This window comes from Megalobrama amblycephala, linkage group LG1 (assembly GCF_018812025.1).
Source record: "Megalobrama amblycephala isolate DHTTF-2021 linkage group LG1, ASM1881202v1, whole genome shotgun sequence".
Taxonomy (NCBI): Eukaryota; Metazoa; Chordata; class Actinopteri; order Cypriniformes; family Xenocyprididae; genus Megalobrama; species Megalobrama amblycephala.
Window position 1 is genome coordinate 6,470,175 of NC_063044.1, and position 19,821 is coordinate 6,489,995.

The window sequence follows — 19,821 nt, forward strand, 5'->3', positions numbered from 1 at the left end:
CAAGTAAGAATTTGAGTAAAGTATATATAAATAAAGCATGTAATCAAGTAAAAGTATGTAAATAAAAGTGCAATTAAAGAATGTTAAACTACACTAAAAATGCTGGGTTAAAATGCAATGTTTATTGTTTCATTATTATTCATTAAACTTATTAATAAATGTTCATTTCTTAAACATATTAATACATGTTCATTTCCAACATACTTTGGGTTCATTTTAAGCAAGCAATACAGTAATTTTTAATAGATGAGTTAAATAAAACTACCCAAACATTTAACCCATTCGCTGGGTTAAAACAACCCAATTGCTGGTTTTGTCCATTTTTAACCCAACTTGGGTTGTTTTCAAGCATTTTTTAGAGTGTACATTTAGACAAAAGAAAGAAGAATAAGACATTAATTAATACATTAAACAATTAATTATTAAGTAAAACAATTGTTACATATGTAAAATAAAAAAATAGGATAAAAAATAGATTTGTAAGAAAAGGAAAGAAAAGAAATGCTATCAGATTTTTTTCATGTTGTTTTACATATGTTTCATTTTTATTTTTGTATGCAAATTCTTATATATATATATATATATATATATATATATATATATTTTTTTTTTTCTTTCCTTAAATTTCTATTTTTTATTTATATAAACAAATGTTACGTGTTAAATAAGAAAAATATATATATATATATATATATATATATATATATATATATATATATATATATATATATATATATATATATATATATATATATTTTTTTCTTTATATATATATATATATATATATATATAAGAAAAAAAATATATATATTTTTTTTTCTTTCCGTTAAATTTCTATTTTTTTTTTAATTTATTTAACATTACATTTGTCTTACTTAATTAATTGTTTAATTTTTGTTTTGATTAATCATTATATCTTATTCTAATTTATTTTGTCTAAATATAGTTGTTAATTGCAGTTTTACTTTTATTTACATACTTTTACTTTGTATATATATATATATATATATATATATATATATATATATATATATACTGTATATAAGAAAAATATAGAAATAATAAATAAAAAGGAGGAATTTTTAAATTTTTAATTTTAAAAGAAAAGAAAAATTAAGAGTTTTTTTTGCATTTGTTGTCTTATTTGTATTGTATATATGCAAATTATTTGACAATACAAATGCTTGACATGGCATGCCAAAACATATTTGTCATGCCTATAATGCACACTATAATTGAAACCGAGAGAGGCGGAAAAGCAGTACAAAAGAGAAGAATGACGTTTGGTGAAGAACTGGTGCAGGAAGAGAAGTGTTTATTTTTGCCAGACACCAATGACTGACGTGTGTTTGGATGTGACGCACGCACACACACACACGCACACACACACACACACACACACACACACACACACACACACACACACACACACACACACACACACTTCTGATGAACACATGAAGTGTTTTCTGTCCCACTGACACCTGTCACATCCTGAATCCTTCAATACCATCAACAGCCCGTCCATCCAGTCTAAACTTCCTCTGATCTTCTGAGATTTACAGCACCTAAAAACCAAACCAGCGAGTGCAGAGCGCTTTCATCTGAACGCTCGAGACCTAAACATGCCTTAAACAGGATGACAGGTCCATCATCAACGACATCAGGATGGATATGTTCTGCTAAATGCACAGTATAAACTCTACATATACTACTGTCAAAAAATAGTCCGCAAGCCAGCATGCAATGATAAACATTTCAAAAAGCAGTATGCTATTGCCATCACAGTGTTTAATTCAAAGACTGACATGCACACTGCACTTTGAAATAGTATAAGCAGTATGCTACTCCAAACAGCCAGAGAGGGACGCTCTGTTCTCCTGAAGAAGTGCATGAGAAGGATTTATTTTTTTTGTGTGAACACACACAGTTTAGCTGCGGCATCATCTGCGCATCAGATCTGAGCTAAACACGCATGAAATCGTTTATCTGTTCCTGCCGTTCAATGTAATGTGTTACAGATGCGCTGTCTGCATGTGCGCTTCATGTGTAAATACATTACGGAAAGGTACTGTGCATATTTTATCATTATGAATGTCATGTTCAAATAAATGAGACCACATGGAAGAACTGCACTTCAAAAAGTACAGGGAACAAGAACGGCCTCGTCACTAAAACACAGGTCTCAATACAGTTACCGTTACTATTGTAAACTGTTTGCAAACACACCGCAGCTGGCGGCTTATAGTTCAGTTACTGGACCATCAAGAGGATGAGAATCATGTCATGAGAGCAGCTTTCTGTGGTTTTGTGTTCATAACACACGATGCACTGACTATAATTGAGATTGCAGAACTTCAACAAGCTTATTTAAGTACATGTACAAATATCACAGACAGATTTGTTGATTCTGTTAAGAGCCAGAAACTACTATCGAAGTAAATAAATAAATAGGCTTTCCAAAATATATTTCTTTGTTAGCCTGTATGTTCTTTTTGTTTCTTTTTTAAACAAAACACTATTTTTAGATATATTTGTGGTCATTTTAATATAGTTTTCACGATAGTCTATTTGATTGAATACTATAGTATTTACTAGAGTAAATTGTAGTATACTGTATATGGGTCAGTGACGTGACGGGTCATTTTTTTTTTGTCCAAAGGCCTTAATAATTATAAAAAACAAAGATATGACATTCAAAGTATGTAAGGTAGTACAACTAGATCTCTTTTATTGAATCCAAAAGGTTTTAATTATATTTTGCTACATATAAAGGTATTTTAAAGAAAAGGTCATTCGGTTTAACCGTTCAAAGGCCAATACAGCCATTTCATTTGTGATTAAAATATCTTAAAATGTAATAAACGTATATATTTTTTATTCTGCCATGATTTTATATCATCATGTATCAACATAGTGAAAAATTATATTAAAATTATGTGTAGAAGTCGTTGCTTTGATATGAGAAAGAATGTCTGGAAAAATTAATTTCATTGATGTCATTCGGAGTAACCAATATAAAGGGACGTTTTTGGATCAAGTCATGTGGTCAATATCATGTGACAGGATGTGACATCATTCAGACAACTGCAAAGGACCACATGGTCATGAAGCAAAGTAACTAACTCTCTTCACTCTTCACTTGCTTATGTCTGCGAAACATCAGGTCATTTGGTACGACCGCTATAAAAAATGAAAAATGTTGTAATATTTTAAAAACTTGTATTAAATATAAAATGTTTGATTGTCCGTTAGCTAGATATCAGCATGTGAGCATTGTTTGAAAATGTCGTCATTCGGTGTAACCAAAAGTGTCATTCAGTAAAACCAAAATTTTAGTTAAACCGAATTACTTTTTGGTGACAAATTTTGTTTATCTTGTAAATAAATTACAAAAAACAATGTTAAATTATTATAAAAACCACATAATTTCATTAGTAACACTTAATAAAACTTCAAAATGAATTAAATCTCCATTGTTTTTTTACACTTTTAAAAACCTTATTTGTCATTGACCCATATTAGCCTATAGTATTACAACACTTTGTTAATGAATGCTTCAGCATATTGTAGTATTAACTATAGTGAACTAATAAACTGTAATAAATACTGTAGTATTCTTTAGTTTTTCTACAGTAAACTGTAGTGTATTGTAGTACATAATAGTTGTACTGTAGGCTATTGGGTAAAGTAATTTGTCTATATTACTATAGTTATGTTACCACAACAACTACAGAATTACCACAACAAATTATTTCAAGTACTTTACTATAGTATGGTTCAAAAACACTGTAGTATTTACTATAGCCTACATTCTTTTTCTTCATGTTTGAAAATCCTGTTAAGGGGTGTACATACTAAAAATTAATATGTAGTATATGTTAAAAATATGACTGTCACACACCGAACACTACAGTGTTGTAAATAAAGCGTATATGCAAAAGCACAAATGTCAGCGCGTGTCTACACATACCGGTCCGGCGAGTTGAAATGCAAAAAAACACCGGGAGCGAGTCCTTAAGCGTCGCCTCATTTGATGCGCTCGTGCTCTCCAGTGAGTAAACACTAGACACGCGCGCTCCCGCCGCTCCTCCCAGAGTGAAGTTAAAGCGCGAGTCGAGCTCAGTTCACCGGAGTTTCACCACAGACACTTGGACGGGACCGTGCGCCTTTACCCGGGCGAGCTTTCCAAACGGACTCTCTATCAAACCCATGACATATCAACTCCACTCGCGTACATGAGACGTATTTTATGTCGTTTGAAAAGAAACGCGAGGTATTGGATAAATAAACGCCGGACTGACGGAACGCGCTTTACCTCCAATGCGCCGCTGATGCGCTCGAGCTGGTGAGTGAAACTCAAGTTTAAAAAGTGAAAAAGGCTAGAAAATTAACACGTGTGTTGCGTTTCTAACACATTTAGATGTGGATTTGACAGTTTTGTCGTGTATTATTGTGAGAATACCCACTTTAAATATCTCAAACTCACGCTTAAGTGTAAGAACTACCCATATAGCTGATCTTTATATTATACATTTATTCATTTAGCAGACAAATGAGCAATATTACGTTTTATATGCAAGCAGTTACAGTATCTCTAAGAGAAATCTCAGATATGTTGCAATAAAGTTTCTGAAACTTTGGTCGTCCATTCATGGTTTTCAAAAACATTGCATTGCTTCAGAGCGTTTCAAAAGATTTTGATGCTGGTGCACTTGAGTGCATGTGCATGCGAACAACAATCCAGATCAAAGCTGTGCACGTCTGTATTTAAGCACTCTTAAAGCTTTTTCAGTGGTTCTTATAGGGTTGTAAATAGAGTTTTTAAGTAGGTATCTTCAGGTCAGGTCAGTGCTTTGGTTTCTGTGTTCTTAAAGCACCAAATCCTAAAGATGGTGTTCTAAGAACTAAAGAAAAGCTCTCTTTAGAACTTAAAAAGGTTCTTCTATGGAATCAGGCTTTAAAAAAAAACCCTGTTTAGTTCAAATTAGAACCTTTATTTTAAAGACCGTATATGACTTGTATACACATACACGCACTTTTAGATGCTGTATAATCATTGTGGAATAAATGAAAAGCTCCGAACAACCAATGCAAACACTGGTAACTTCAAGTGCTTGACCGCAGCTGGACAAAAGTATTGCGTCTGGACCGCGCCGACTTCTATTTTTCTCAGAGAAAGCATATTTCGGTGCAGTTTGCTTTTTTTTAGGAGCTTGTCCCCACATCAAACTCCGGCAGTCTAAGTTCAGCAAACAAATATCCACAAACAGGTTTAATTTTGTCCGCTCAACAGGAGTTCAAAGGTACTGCTGCGGCTCAGACACAAATCTGTTTAGTCACACAGGCGTAAAGGAGATTAAATGCTATTATTTCTGGTTTTACCGACTTTATTTCATGTTTGTAATTCTTGCGCGGTGCAGTGTCGATGATTAGTCCAAGAGAGGGAGGAAGCTATCAACTATCTTGTCTGGGTCATAAAAATGTCATATAATAAACTATGTGATAAAAAACTAATACAATACAGAGCTGAGGGCAGAAACAGGGAAAGCTTGACAGATGCTCTTCTAAGCACAAGTCACAAGTAGTATATTTTAGGATATAAATAAAAAGAAAGACAAACAAAACACGCATAAATCTTTCAATTATGTTAAACATATTCAGATGTTAATGGGTTTGTTCTGCATACTTCCTGAAGAATAATGTTAGACAGACCTTTAAACACTTTTTCGGAACAAAAAGTGACCAAATCTTGACATATTACCGTCACAAAAACATTTGCACTACCAAAAGTCAGCGATCAATCCACGTAGAGAATGAAGGAAATGTGAAACACATGTCTGTTACGATTCTGTATATTTATCTCTGCCAGTGTAATTGCAGATTTCAGCACCAGTTTACGATAGCAAAGCTGATATGGAAAGCAGGCGCCTCGTGAGCAGTGTCATTCAAACATGTGTTCGTTTAGTGTTTAATTGCATTTAATTAAGTTTAGAGGCAAGCCCAACACTATACTCAGAAGCAATAAAAACCTTTTAAAATGCAACACTCAATGAAGTTTGTCACAGAAAAGCATTTGTCTGAGCACAAGGCTGGACTCTGACACAAAATTTGAGGTTTTGTGTTGAGAGGAATTGAGGACTTTCAATACATAATATATTTTAATTCATATGTGAAACCGTGTAGGATAATAAGCATCAGACTCTATGGATGGATGTGCGTGCAGTTCAGGGTTTCATACTTTCTAGTGGCTTCCTAAATTCCTTGGCACTTGTAAATGTCAAAGAGAGAAGCCCAGAGAGGAGTTTGTGTAGACGTTGAGAAGACAAAACGGAAGGTGAGAGAACATGGTGCACAGGATATGAGAAAGGATGAAACTTGAGGGAAAAGCAAATATTCCTGTCTGAGAGACTTAATTAAGGAGCTGTGAGTGGAGTAAAACTTTAAACTTTCCTGTTATATCATTTTACAAGTTTATTCTTCACTGGCTTATGGTATCTTGCAAATAAATGGGGTATATGTTGCAACAATGCCATTAAAGAGCCATTTTTGGTTCCTCAAAAGGATTTTTCATGGAAAAGTTCTTAAAAGAACCCCTTTCTTCTTAGTGTGAAGAACTCTCCACTATAAAGAACTTTTGTACATTAGAAAGGTTCCATTGATGTTTAAGGTTCTTCATGGAACCATCAGTGTCAATATAAAGAACATTCTGGAAAAACAAAATGAAAATTCTGTCATCATTCACAAAACCCAAACTATACTTCTTAAAAAATAACATTCAATGATGTAATAATGTAAAATAACCTCCTGTTTTGATATAATCTGATATGCTGCTAGAATGTGAGTCTGAGGTCATGTATGTGGCAAATCAAGCTCCTCGTGCCAGCTTTCCTCACAGTGTCAAAATAACATCCCTATGGTATTTCCCTACCGTTCTGTCTAAACAACATCACTCTCAGCGCAGAACAGAACCACTGCTACACACACACACACAAACACGACTCTGCCAAGGAAAACAGAGACATCTAAAAGCTATCTTAAAGACCCCCTCCTTGTGTCTCTGAATTTCTTAACCGTGGCATGACACTATATCTGTCTCTCCATATAAAGGCTCCTCATATTTACTATTACTACTGTTCCCACTTAAACAAAACCCTAACACCAAGTACTAAATTTCAGTATGTAACTTGTCTACTATTGTGCTACTGACATTAATGATTCCTCAAATCATGCAGCTATTGTTGAGAAGAAGTGTGCTGCTTACTTTACTAAGTAATCAGGTTTACTAGGGGCCATATCTAGGGATCAGAATTTCATGTAGACTGTTAGCATTTGGACTAGCAAGTAACCACTTAGCAGCTACCCTGGCAACACCCTAGCAACTGCCTGGTAACAACCCACAAGACCCTAGCAACAGCAGCAAGCTTTGCATGCATAATTTTAATAAAATGTAAAAATCTTGTTCAAGCTCTTGTTTAATTTGTCCTGCTGGGTATAGCGCTGAGACAAAATACTTGAAATATGACTGTGTCATATTCATAAATATTCTAAAATAATAGGTTCTAAAATATTCTAAAAGATTGTGCAAAAAGGCTCTAAAAGACTAAACTAAAAAGATTCTAAAAGATTTTAAAAGTAAAAGTTTTTTTTAAGAGTACATTAAAAGTTTCTAAGAGATTCTACAAAAATTCTACAATAAAAATGATAAAAAAATCTAATAAAATAATCTAAAAGTTTTTATAATTACAGATTCTAAAATATTCTACAACAAAAGACTAACAAATTCTACAATAAAAGATTTTAAAAGATTCTACAATAAAAGACTACTAAACAGAGACTAAAAGATTCTACAAAAAGATACTAAAAGATTCTACAGTAAATGTTTCTTAAAGATTGTACATTAAAAGATTCTACAAGACTCTACTAAAATGTTTCTAAAAGATTCTACATTAAAAGATTTTAAAAGATTTCACAAAAAGATTCTACAATAAAAGACTCTACTAAAAGGTTTCTAAAAGATTTTAAAAGATTCTACAAAAATATTCTAAAAGATTCTACACCAAACAACTAAAACATTCTACAATAAAACATTCTAAAAGATTGTATATTAAAAGATTGTACAGCAAAAGATGCTAAAGATTCTACAACAAAATAGATACAATAACATTAAAATAAAATAACACTGAAAAACCCAAAACCCATTTATTTAGTATTCATTCATTCTTGAGCTGAAATGACACACTGTCAGGGCAAAATTGGAAAGGTGTTTCCATGCTCTTGTTCCCACATGATCGGATTTGTGCTGTCCTGCTGATTTTGGTTCCCTTTCATACCAATTAGCAGCCCGTTTTCTGCTTGCCTGTCCTTCACAATGCAGGATTAAGAGGTTAAAAGTCAGGCTGGAGGTGAAGGCAGGGGAGGGGGCGAAGGGGCGTAAAGAGGACCGAGAGACGGGGTTAGTCAAACAGCGGGTGGCTTGACGGAGTCGACAGGGCAGAAAAAGCAACACTTGTGAAAGAATGCCAGGGAAAACAGCAAAAGCCCATCAGAAAGCATCAGGACAAACCTCAATTCTAATTGCATGCATGCAACATGGCATGTGTGTGTGGTTGATAGGAGCGTTCGGGATCTTCTAGGTGGATTTAGCGCTCTTAAATCAGACCTCAGGCTTCAAAGCCATGCTGACCAAGCAGTGTGTGTGTGCAACCCAAGTCACCCGTCGTCACTGCCAAACCAAACTGAAGAAGACCTTGATGGATGAAGCCAAATGATGCGTTCTGAAGAGCCACATCAAACCTCGCTATAAGTACACACACATGCAGTAGTCTCTCAGCTGTAGCTCAAACCCCAAATAGCTTAAACACAGCCGTTTGTCAAATGCTCCCTATATTTTCCTATATAGCTCTTTCTAGAGCTGATTTGGTCCACTACGAATATGGCAAAAATCAGAAAAATGCCGGTTTGTCCACCAAACTATTTCCCCTCAGGAGGCGAAGGGTGGGGGGAGCACATCCGCGCGAGCCGCCGCAAATTGCCGCATTTTCGCCAGGCAGTAAAAAAAGAAAATGACTTTAATCTAAGGCTGTAATTACCTCCTGACTGAACTGTAATTAGGAAATGAGCCTTGAACCGAAGACGCAGAGCAGCAGTTCCAGCGACCACGACCCTGAACTCTACGCCAGGTCAAATACTCCACCGGCCGCTATTAATGGCTAATGCGAATTCAAACACAGCGCCCCGATGAACATTAACTTATTTGACTTCACCCAGAAACTGATAAGTGCAGAATAAGTGTTAGTTTAAGATGTTCTGTTCTTGTTTAAATGTTTAGATTCGGCCGGTCGCGTAGAAGATGTGTGTGGGTCGCTGTTTGTTTGAGCCTGAGGGTGAAGATGTGGAATGTGTCGGTGAACTGTGCTTGCAGGGTTTGCACAAACACAAACCCAGTACTGTGGATTTATCCTGCTATAGTACAAGCACACGTCCCCCGCGGACCCCCGCCGTATCTCTGAAGTGTGTCTCGTCATGTGCCGTTTCCTCTGCAGCTATTTCAGTAGAGGTTAACAGCACTCATATCTGCTTTCAGCCTACATGGGTGACATGGCCACTGTGTATCTGTGTGTTTGCAAAATAGTTTGCATAACCAAGATTAAGAGAGTTTCAAAAATGCCTTTTGTGCAGCTGTATAGACATAACACTAATCTGATACCACCCACCACTGTATGTTTCTTTCAATCTAATGTGGACTCTAAGCATAAGCTGTTGACAACTGTAATTTGGCCATTTTATCAGCAGATGACTTCAGGCCACAACAGAACCACCCAAAACTCAGAACGACTGCTTCTAAATACAAACTACTGCGAGTCTCTAGCCCTGTTTACACCTGGTATGAAAGGGGACCTATAATGCCCCTTTTACAAGATGTAATATAAGTCTCTGGTGTCCCCAGAATGTGTCTGTGAAGTTTCAGCTCAAAATACCCCACAGATCATTTATTATAGTTTGTCAAATTTGCCCCTCTTTGAGTGTGAGCAAAAACCCGCCGTTTTTGTGAGTGTCCCTTTAAATGCAAATGAGCTGCTGCTCCCGGCCCCCTTTCCAGAAGGAGGAGGAGCTTTAACAGCTCGCGCTTCGGTTGCTCAACAACAACAAAACTGGAGAATCTCACGCAGCCAAAATGACGTTTGTCAGTAACGGTGTTCAGCCTTACATTGTTCAAACCGTAGTCGACACTGATGGAGAGACTCAGGAAGAAGTTACAACTTTTAGAATGAAACTGGACGTTTCTGAACGGTTAGTGGATAAATTTATGTAGTTGCTGTGGAGTTGATTCAACTCATCGACTAGCAAATCCAGCGTTGAATTGACCTTCATTTGTGAAGCAGTCCGGCGTAAAATGACGGCATGGTAACAACACTCGACTACAACAACTCTTCCTCTTCTCTAAAGCAGCTCAACATGGCCTCACCCCCCTTTGTTGCATGTTCCTGGGGGTGGGGTTTATGTAAATTTTGGGGTAGAAGCTTGTTGTAGTCCCTACCAGCCGTTTGTTGCAGTCCTTAAAAAGTGATTTCTGTGAACTTTGAGTGTCGTAACTTTGCAGATGTTGTTTATTCTCAAACAGCAACATTACACACTAACTAAAGTTAAAAAAGTAAAATCATAATCAAGGACCCCTTTAAGATGCGTTTTTGCTGATCCGGCGGCGCTAAATATAGGTGTAAACGGGGTCCACTTCCAGAGGTAGTCGAAAACGTGTTTGACTGTATTGCTTTCGTAGTGTAGACGCTCATGTGGTCAAATGGTTCGAACAGCCACAGAAGACCCCTACTCTCCGCCTACTGACCTAATGTAAATGGGAATGTGTCTCCCTCATCTACCTGTGATCCAATCAATTTTAATACCAGATGTAAAACAAGGCCTCTGACAGATACTGCTGAGCATTTAGTGAGAAACATAGATAGAAACACATGACCTAGTTAAAGCGCTGAAGAGCGAGTGTGCCTGACGCGTGTAACTCAGCGCCTCAGAGGTGTATTTTGGTGTTGAGTCAGACACACTTTGAGCAAATATCCAGTTTCAGGTGTTGCAGAAGTGCGGAGGCACGTCAACGAGCCATATTTAATACTCGAGGTGTTGCCGACTGAATCACTGAAAGAAAGAAAATGTGTTTGTGCGTTACTAATCTTCAAAAACATTCCTACTTAACAAAATACCACAGTGAATCACTCCTCTTTTGAGCTGTAACATTCAGAATGACACTTCACACTCAAATTGTCATTATCATTATCACACACGGAAGAAAATTTAGTGTAGAAACAATTTTAATTCAGAATTAACAAGTACATTTCATAAAAAGAATTGGCAAGCAACACTGAATAAAAATGCTGAGTAAATTGAGAAATTTATACTATCATGATATATGAATATTTTACTATTTAAATAATAATATATTATTGTTTTTATATCATGGTAGCCAGAATGTCATTTCTTTCTTTTTTATTTAGGAGTGAAATATGACCCTGACAGGTTTTGTGAGATTTATACTTACATGGTATTCCAAGATACAAAGAATAACATGTAAGTCATTACTTAGAAGATGAAATCACATGGAGAGAGGAGAGTAATGATTATCTGATCAAACCACGTCCAAAACACACGCACTCACACACACAACCTATATATAATACACACACACAATAATTTTCACCATTTTTTATACACTGTAAAAAATATTACATGCTATCTGCTTAAAAAAATTATGGTAACAATATTACACGTATTATATTTGAGTAGATTTTAAGGTTGTTTTTTTTAGTGAAATTTACCCAAATAAATTAAGTAAAAATTCCTAAATTATTTAGCCTATGGCACATGATGAATTTAATATTATTAGTGGAATGTGCTTTTTTAATTTAAGTTGTCTCACAAATAAATCAAGCAGAATTTACTCATTTGTATGAATGAAATTTACTTAATTATAACATTTACTGTTTTTTTCAGGTTAAGATAATAATGAATACATAATGCACTTTTTGTTATCAAACATGCTTTTAATCTTTCTTTTTTTTGCACAAATAAAACAAATCTGTATAAAATGTAAGTCAGCAGTTTTAAGATATGAAAATAAAATTAAAAAATGCCAACATTTTCCATGAGAAAGATCATTTTGTAAAACTTGTGCATACAAATTTGTATGCAACATTTTTCTGTTAGAAAAGTCACATTATGGACTAAAACTTGAGAATAACTTGTAGCAAGACTTTGTAAAACATTTGTACTTTCTGAAAGCTTGTATGTAGAACAATATTAAACGTTCATCAATCAATGCAGTTTACTTTTCACCAGAACTTGGTAATAATGCATTGTCTCAATCTAAGTCATGAGTTTGTTTTTAAGTGTTAGTATTTTTGGTGAAAACTTGCAAACATCCAGTTCCAAGAAGAGCTTCTGAAAGGCCTCAAAAGTGTGCCTAAGTTCTTTCGGGTAGGTGAGGTTAAGTGCATATGTGAGTCCAAGAAGAACAGCACAGGCTCTTGCCAGATTTTCCAAGCCAGCCATGACTTGCACCCCCTCCAAGATGATGCTGAAATCCTCCTGATAATCCCTCTTGCAGATGGCAATTTTCATTATGTGCTGCAGGATATCTCCATTGTCACACTGTAAAATAAACATTAAATAAGTATTCTTATCTTGTCCATCTCATTAGAAGTCTGTCCATAATTATAAAGTTAATTTGTGTACGTTGTAAAACAAACACTTTCAAAAAATAAAAAATCTTATAACAGCTTAAAAAGACAACTACAAGCAAACCATTATAGTTTATTTTCTTTGTAATCACTGACACATAAAAATATTGTGTTTCAGTGGACCACAAAGACTGTCACAATAACATAAGTACAGTTTCAGCAATGTCAGAGGGTGTATTCAGGAAGAAAAAAATAAATTAAAATTACATTTAGTGACACTATTGTAGGGGTAGGGTTAAATTTTGATGGTCCACTATAGACATTCTACTACCTGTAAGTAACTACATGTCAACTAACTCAGAGTATTAGTAGACTGCTAGGTTAGGGTTAATAGATTAGTTAACATGTAGTTGCAGTTACTTATAGTCAGTAGAATGTCTAAAGTGGACCATCAAAATAAAGTGTTACCTTTTTTCATATAGTGGCTGACAAAAAATCTATTTTGTGTTAAATATTTTCACATTAGCTTTATATAATTTAATTGAAAAAAAAAAGATTGTTTAAGTTGCATTTCTATTTTTTTTTTAAATAAAAACAATGTACAAATACATTTCTCAAAACACCATAAATATATAGAATAATTGTAGTCACTTGCATTGTACTCTTGGATGAGGTCATCCTCTTTTTCACCCAGATAAAAAATCAAGCAACGGAGGACAACGTCTCTCATCATGTCGATGTTTTTATCAGGATTCTGATGTGACAAAAGTTTGTAAATTAGCGTCACCCAAATTATTTTAATTTTTTTATAATAATAATTGATGTTATGAAAGTACCTGCATCATGGGTTCAATTTTCTCCTTTAAAGTCCGGCCCAGTAGTCCTCCTCTGCAAGTGAATATGGCCAAAAGTTTAGGAGTGTAGAAGTCCAACATCTTCATAAATTTTGGTTCTAGGTGCAGAGTGGTGATTCTCCTAAATTCTTCATTAATCTGAAAAAAAATAAATAAATAAATAAAACAGGTAAATATTGACTATGGATATGTTCAGCACATAACTACATTTTTGTCTGTGATGGTGTTTCATGACAATTTTTTTACCTGGAGAAGGTCAAATAGAGCAGGCCAGCGATCTTTGAATTCTGCAACACTGGGACAAAGTTCAACCACCTCATGTCTTCGGAGAGCAAAGGTTTTTGACATTTTTTCGTTGACCACAATGGTATTGTCCCTCTTTTTCACTTCAGTCAGTAGATCAACTCTCTCTTGTTCCAAACTTTCCTGATTTTCCCCAGCTGGGTAAGGTGGTAGATAATTCACTTCTGCCTTACGAGGTTTTTTGACATTTTTGGCAGGCTTCCTGTCCTCAGGGTTCTTCTTTTTCAATGTGTTGCATGCAACTTCAGGACAACCAAACTTGCTGAGTCGTCTTCTGTAATCAGCCATCTTGTACTTCAGGCTCATTTGCCAGCCATGAAAGCCAGATAAAGAGCCTGGTTCCTTCAGACATGGGTATTTTCGGATCAGTGCTTCAGTCACACTTGCAATCTGCATCCCAGAAGGATATGCTGTGTAGGTGTACATAGCCTTAACTAAATGCTCATTGATATCCCTCTTCACAGTTTGGACATTTAGAAGGCTACCATCTGTCTTGTAACTCTCCATAGCCTTTTTGAGCACCATCTCTACTTCTGGAGAAAAAGATGGGATAGGGAAGTCATCAGGCCATGGCAACCTGCTTGTGGTACTTTGTGGGGGGGCAATGATGACTGTTTCTACAGAAGAAGTGAATGTGGATTCACATGGGACAGCGTCATCAACTGAACATGCAGTAGAAATAGAAGATTCTTCATCTGCTGACAGTGATGTACTGGCACTGAGGTTTCCTTCACCTTCTGCAAACAGTGTTAGAACAATGGGAGAAGAGAATACAACTTTGATAGTATCTTTGTGCTGAATTTGGTCAGTGGATGTAAGGGTAAAGAAGTCGTTGAAGTCAGCATCTTTATACTGAAGAGAGAAATCATCAGTGATATTAAATTCCTCCTTAACAGCTTTCCTCAGTTCATCCAAAGTTTTTGGGATTCCTGAGGGAAGGATTAACTTCCTGATTTCCTGTTCAATAAGAACTCTTAGTGCTGCAGGGTCCATGCTGTCATCTGAAAGTCAAAAAAAAAAAAAAAAAAAATATATATATATATATGTATATGAAGTAAGAGCAAAAAACCAAACAACTATTGACCTAAAGTTACAAACCACAAAATGTAAACCATTTAGGGATATCTGTAGATAAAATCCAATGTCGTAACTTTCCATCATTGCCATTCTTGTATTCATGGATCTTAGGCTTAACATTATTTGTACAAGAGGCAGTCAGGCATTTAATGTTTGCTCAGCCTGACCATTTAATAAGAACAGCAGATATGATGTTTCAGTGTGACCAAGCGGTTTTGACCTAAACAATAAGCGGCCAGAGGATACCAATCACAAAGTGCCTTAAACTCAACAAGACGCACATCCCCACTTGACTGAAGATAGTAAGATCTCAGATGTTCATCATACAAAGCACTGAAAGTCTTAACAATGAAACTAATACTTTTGTCCAAAATGACAATCTGCATAATTTCAGCAAAGTCAGGTAAACCTCCAGTGCAGCCATAAGGCAGAATCATCCCCACTTTGTATACTGTTCCGCAGTAAGTCACTGAAGTGGTTAAAGGGACACTTGCTTGATTTGAAATGTTTCTTATGGCCTGCTGTACATCCACATGCAGAAGCTCCAATTGCATATTGGAAACTTTATTCACATACAATGAAGTCTTCTCAGGACTGGCATGCAAGTGGTAACCAATCATTAGTTGATGCCTTGTAGCAAGGGACAGCAATACATTTTTGAAATTTGACGTATGTCTCACTACACGCTTGAAAAAGCTATGCTTAGATTCAAAACGTATGGTCCAAAGTCCAACTACTGGACCAAAACACTCAATCAACTGAGGATAATGCTCCAAGAAGTGGTGTTTTGGGAGCAGTCTTTCATGTGGGAAAAGTTCAAGAAATTGATGCCGATGTTCTGAAATTTTTGAGTCCAGATAACCGATAGTTTCTGCAGTGTGGACAGGTGACACGACCAGTTCAACAATGTCTTTTAAAGTCATGAGAATTTGCCAAGCAGGTTCACCTAAAGGTACCTTGGACCCAATCAAGAATGGCAGAAGTCGGATAAGAGCCCAGTTCTCATGCATATTGCCCCCTACACTTCGACGTTTGGCAAAATTTTCAGGTATTGTGTGAGGGCTATTTGTTTTGTCCGTCCATTTGTAGGGAAATAAAGCAATTGCCTCATTGAGTTCACTTAAAGTGAAATATTTCTTCTTTACAAGAACAGAGAGGCACAGTGCTAGCTCCACAGGAATGACACCTTCAAATAAGTCATGGGCTATGTCTGGGGGATAGCCAGTAGTAAAGTGAAAATGCTTCAGTTTGTTGGTCAACGGACAAACCTTTTTGACACCATAGCAATGGGTCAGTGTAGGATGTTCATTCACAGTCTGAACATGGCTTGCATAATCTTCTCTAGTTCTTGGAGGAAAAGCACCTGATCTCACTTCCTTTTCCTGGAATTCAGCATGGTGGCCAAGGCAGAATCGACAGATATAATCTGCATTAAAACTTTCAACTAAACCACCAACAGCATGGGCACCAAGGTTGTCTGCTACAACATTAAGCACAGTCCCTTTGATGTTTTTTCCGTATCTAGCAATAAAAACCCCTTCTTGTTCCAATGTACAAAGGTCATTCAAAAGATGTTCTAAGATGACATCATATCCAAATCTCCTTACATCTTCAGCTTTGCTGAGAACAGCCAAATGTATCGATGTAAGAGCAGATCGCAATTCTGGTGGCATATTTGCCAAAAGCCAATAAACTGCAGTGATTTTGTGCTTTTTCTTGGAAGTTCCAAGTGGATTGCACACCTCAAAGTCATCAACATATAATATCAGAGATATTTTCATCTCATCCTCGGCAAAAAAAATGTTTTCAGTGAAATATTTGCCTTGAACAAAAGAGTCGAATGTTGATGGGACACTTGAACACTGTGGAGATGTTTCCAAGCTTATGTGCTTGTTATTCAACACCTGTTGCAAGGTCTGGAGAATAGGTACATACTGATAGGATCTACTTTCAGCAGCATCCAAAATATATTCCACAGGTTCAACAACCTTAAAATTGTCCTTAAAATATTGTCTTCTCTTGAAAGAAGTGCCAAGGGGACCTTTTTCATCTAGTGCTGTCCTTATGGGGTTAACCTTACAAAGTTCATCAACGAACTCACTGATACTATCTTCACTGAGAAAACAGTTATTCTTTCTTAAATTTGAATCAACAATGTTTCGCACATCTTGGCATGGCGTCAGAGAAGAAATAAACTGGAGCTCCCCTACCAAATTATCAATACATCTAGCAGAGACATTATAAACACTCTCCAGCTTCAACAGTAACAGGGCTAATTTATTAAGAATTGTTAGTGACACGTTTGGAATCTGGTCATCTGGAATCTGGTCATCGCTTTCTCCAGTGATTCCTTCTGAATCCTGACAGTGTGGATCAGGAGCAAATGAATGATGCCTGGACTTGCTTAACACAATCACCTCAGCCTTAAAATCATTGGTAGAATGAGGATTGTGTTTTCTGCTTTTGTGTGTCACAAAAGTCCCATAAACGTTTGTCTTAAAATCACACCCAGAAAATACACATTCTACAGTTTCGTAACTCCTGAGGTGTTGACCTAAATGTTGAAAATAGTCCTTTTCAGAAGAATGTGGTGTATTACAAATGTTACAGTTAAAGGAAATTACTGCCCCTGGCTCCAAAGTGTCTTCATTTAAATGATTCCTACTTAGATGTGTGCGAAGGGCACCATGCGTCTTGAAAGAGCATGGACAATTGTAATGTGGGCAAGGTATAGTATGGCTATGGGTAAATGGCTCATGCTGTAGTCTGTAGTGCCTCAAAAGAGCTCCTTTTGAAGATGCTGTCAATTGGCAAACCTTGCACTGCCACACCATGATTTCAAAAGGCACCACTTGCACTGAAAATACATGAATGCTTACAAAGACACCGCTACAAGGATCCTCACGTTGCTGAATGCTTAAGACACTGCTACAAGGAGCCTCACGTTGATCTGTAAAGAAAAAAAAAATTTAATTATAGAATATTTTATTTATGCAAAGCTTACACTTTTTTAAACAAGTGTAAAATGTCAGTGTAATGTACAATAATGAACCTTTTTAATTGCAACATTTTTAAAAGTTATAATTAATTTCAGTTCAATTAGATATTTTCACCTCAAACATGATTACAATAATCTGTTAACCTGCACCGCCCTTTAACACAAACTTATAGCATACCAAATTAAAATAGATATAAGTTAGTTTATTAAGCCTTTGGGCTAGAAGGCTAATGTGGTCTCATTTTAACATTTCAGTTTGCTTCAATTTGTAATTAGAATCATAAACAAATACAAAAAAAGTTAAGGCTGTCTTATAAATGTTTTAGAAATTATTTTTCATAAAATGTATTTTTAATAACCAAATTAAATTGACCTTGTTGAGGTTTAGAAACACAATGCAGCTAAAACATGTCTGACAAAGTTATATTTCAAATTAATTAATTTATAAATCGCAATGCTACAGATTAAATTTGCTCCACAGTTACGATACATATTCTGTAATCTGGTATGATATACTACATAATTTAACATTACATTAAAAATACACTATATTCTTATAAACATACCCGAGATGGTTTGCAGAAAAAGATAATATCTTCACGATCATGGTCACGACTGCTGGCTGTTTTAGTCATGGTTTTAGCGTTTTAGCCAGAGAATTTCTACACGAGGTCGAGGATATTTGCGGGAGAGTCTACTTCTATGAACGAGTTGGGACATCGCGTACAGAATACTGCAAGAGAGGGCGCCATCTGGCTTCGAGTATGAACGCAATATTACATCGTGCCATCTGTATTATTATATATTTTTTTAATTATTATTACTCTTCTCTAGAAGATTATTTTTAAATTGTCATACATTATTATATTTCGAAAGACGTAATTTGAAGGTTTAAAAAGTTACATCTATTAATCTTCCCAATATCAAGCTTACCGATGGCCTATGGAGAATATAACGTTAGCACATTGACGACGATTTATTTTAGCAATCAATATTCTAGCCACAGCACAAGCATGTGGTGGTGTTGTACACACTGGAGATAAGACAATCGTTCACAGTTTCGCAAGTCATATAATTTGTTTTCGTTGATTTAAGACAACTCATCTCATCTATTTTGCCTTATAGGCATCGGCATGACAACTAAAATATGCGACCTCAGCGATGCTACTGAACAAGAGTGAACATAACTGGTCTATGAAAGAGCTTTAAGAAATAATGAGAAGCATAGTTATAAGCTTACCTCTTATGTGATTGACGTTCGACCCCTCCGCCAAAAATGTCTTCTGATCACTGCCGTTCACTTTCAAATGGTGTCTCTAACCGCATAATTGAACCAATTCTCTTAAAATAAATCGGTGAAATTTTTCTTAATTTTATTAGTTTATTTTACTCAAATTAAGCCTAAAAATTGCACACATTTTCTTAAATAAAAGAGGAAAACGTATCTCTTGGTTTTATTAGTGAAATCTTCTTAATATATTCTATCAAACACAAAACCACAATTTCAATAATGAAATGTACCCATTATATTTAATTATCACGTTATTTTTTTTAATGAAAATTACAAGACCCATGATTCATTTTTTACAGTGTATATATAATTTTTTAAAAATTTACACAACCAAGATTTTAAGTCTTTTATGCTCAACAAGAATGCATTTATTATATATTTCAAGCAAAAATAATTTTCTGAGATATCCCAATGTCAAAGCTGACTTTTCATGTGTCACATGATCCTCCAGAAATGATATGAAATTACATTTTTGATTATTATCAGTGTTGAAATCAGTTGTGATGCTTAATATCTTTGTGGAAACCATGATACATTTTCCCCCACTTTCTTTGATAAATAAAGTTCAAAAAAACATTATTTATTTGAAATAGAAATATTTTGTAACAT

General features: G+C 35.5%; 3 protein-coding genes across 6 annotated transcripts in view; 1 reads left to right on the plus strand and 2 right to left on the minus strand.

Annotated features, from left to right (window-relative positions):
• Positions 1 to 19,821, minus strand: part of coro7 (coronin 7) — a 187,274-nt gene that overhangs the window by 45,371 nt on the left and 122,082 nt on the right. The gene's annotated exons all lie outside the window — the stretch shown is intronic.
• Positions 4,081 to 19,821, plus strand: part of vasnb (vasorin b) — a 38,028-nt gene continuing 22,287 nt past the window's right edge. Inside the window, 1 exon segment of the mRNA XM_048181269.1 lies at positions 4,081 to 4,348. The gene's annotated coding sequence lies outside the window, so the exon portion shown is untranslated.
• Positions 12,033 to 19,500, minus strand: LOC125262488. Of its 2 annotated transcripts, none has more exons than XM_048181287.1 (6): positions 19,162 to 19,500; positions 17,803 to 17,873; positions 13,790 to 14,847; positions 13,526 to 13,681; positions 13,345 to 13,443; positions 12,033 to 12,660 (listed from the first exon to the last, which is right to left on the minus strand). In XM_048181287.1, exons 3-6 carry the CDS (start codon positions 14,837 to 14,839, stop codon positions 12,376 to 12,378), a joined length of 1,590 nt encoding a protein of 529 aa, XP_048037244.1. In that variant the 5' UTR covers positions 14,840 to 14,847; positions 17,803 to 17,873; positions 19,162 to 19,500; the 3' UTR covers positions 12,033 to 12,375. The 2 variants fall into 2 exon arrangements, with proteins under 2 accessions (XP_048037244.1, XP_048037237.1); XM_048181280.1 differs by lacking the exon at positions 19,162 to 19,500 and adding an exon at positions 18,488 to 19,118.

Coding starts and splice junctions, on each gene's coding strand:
- LOC125262488 (XM_048181287.1), bottom strand. CDS start 14,839: ATGGACCCTGCAGCACTAAGAGTTCTTATTGAACAGGAAATCAGGAAG. Junction 13,444..13,525: donor AAATTGAACCCATGATGCAG/GTACTTTCATAA, acceptor TTGTCACATCAG/AATCCTGATAAAAACATCGA. Junction 12,661..13,344: donor ACCTCATCCAAGAGTACAAT/GCAAGTGACTAC, acceptor TTTATTTTACAG/TGTGACAATGGAGATATCCT.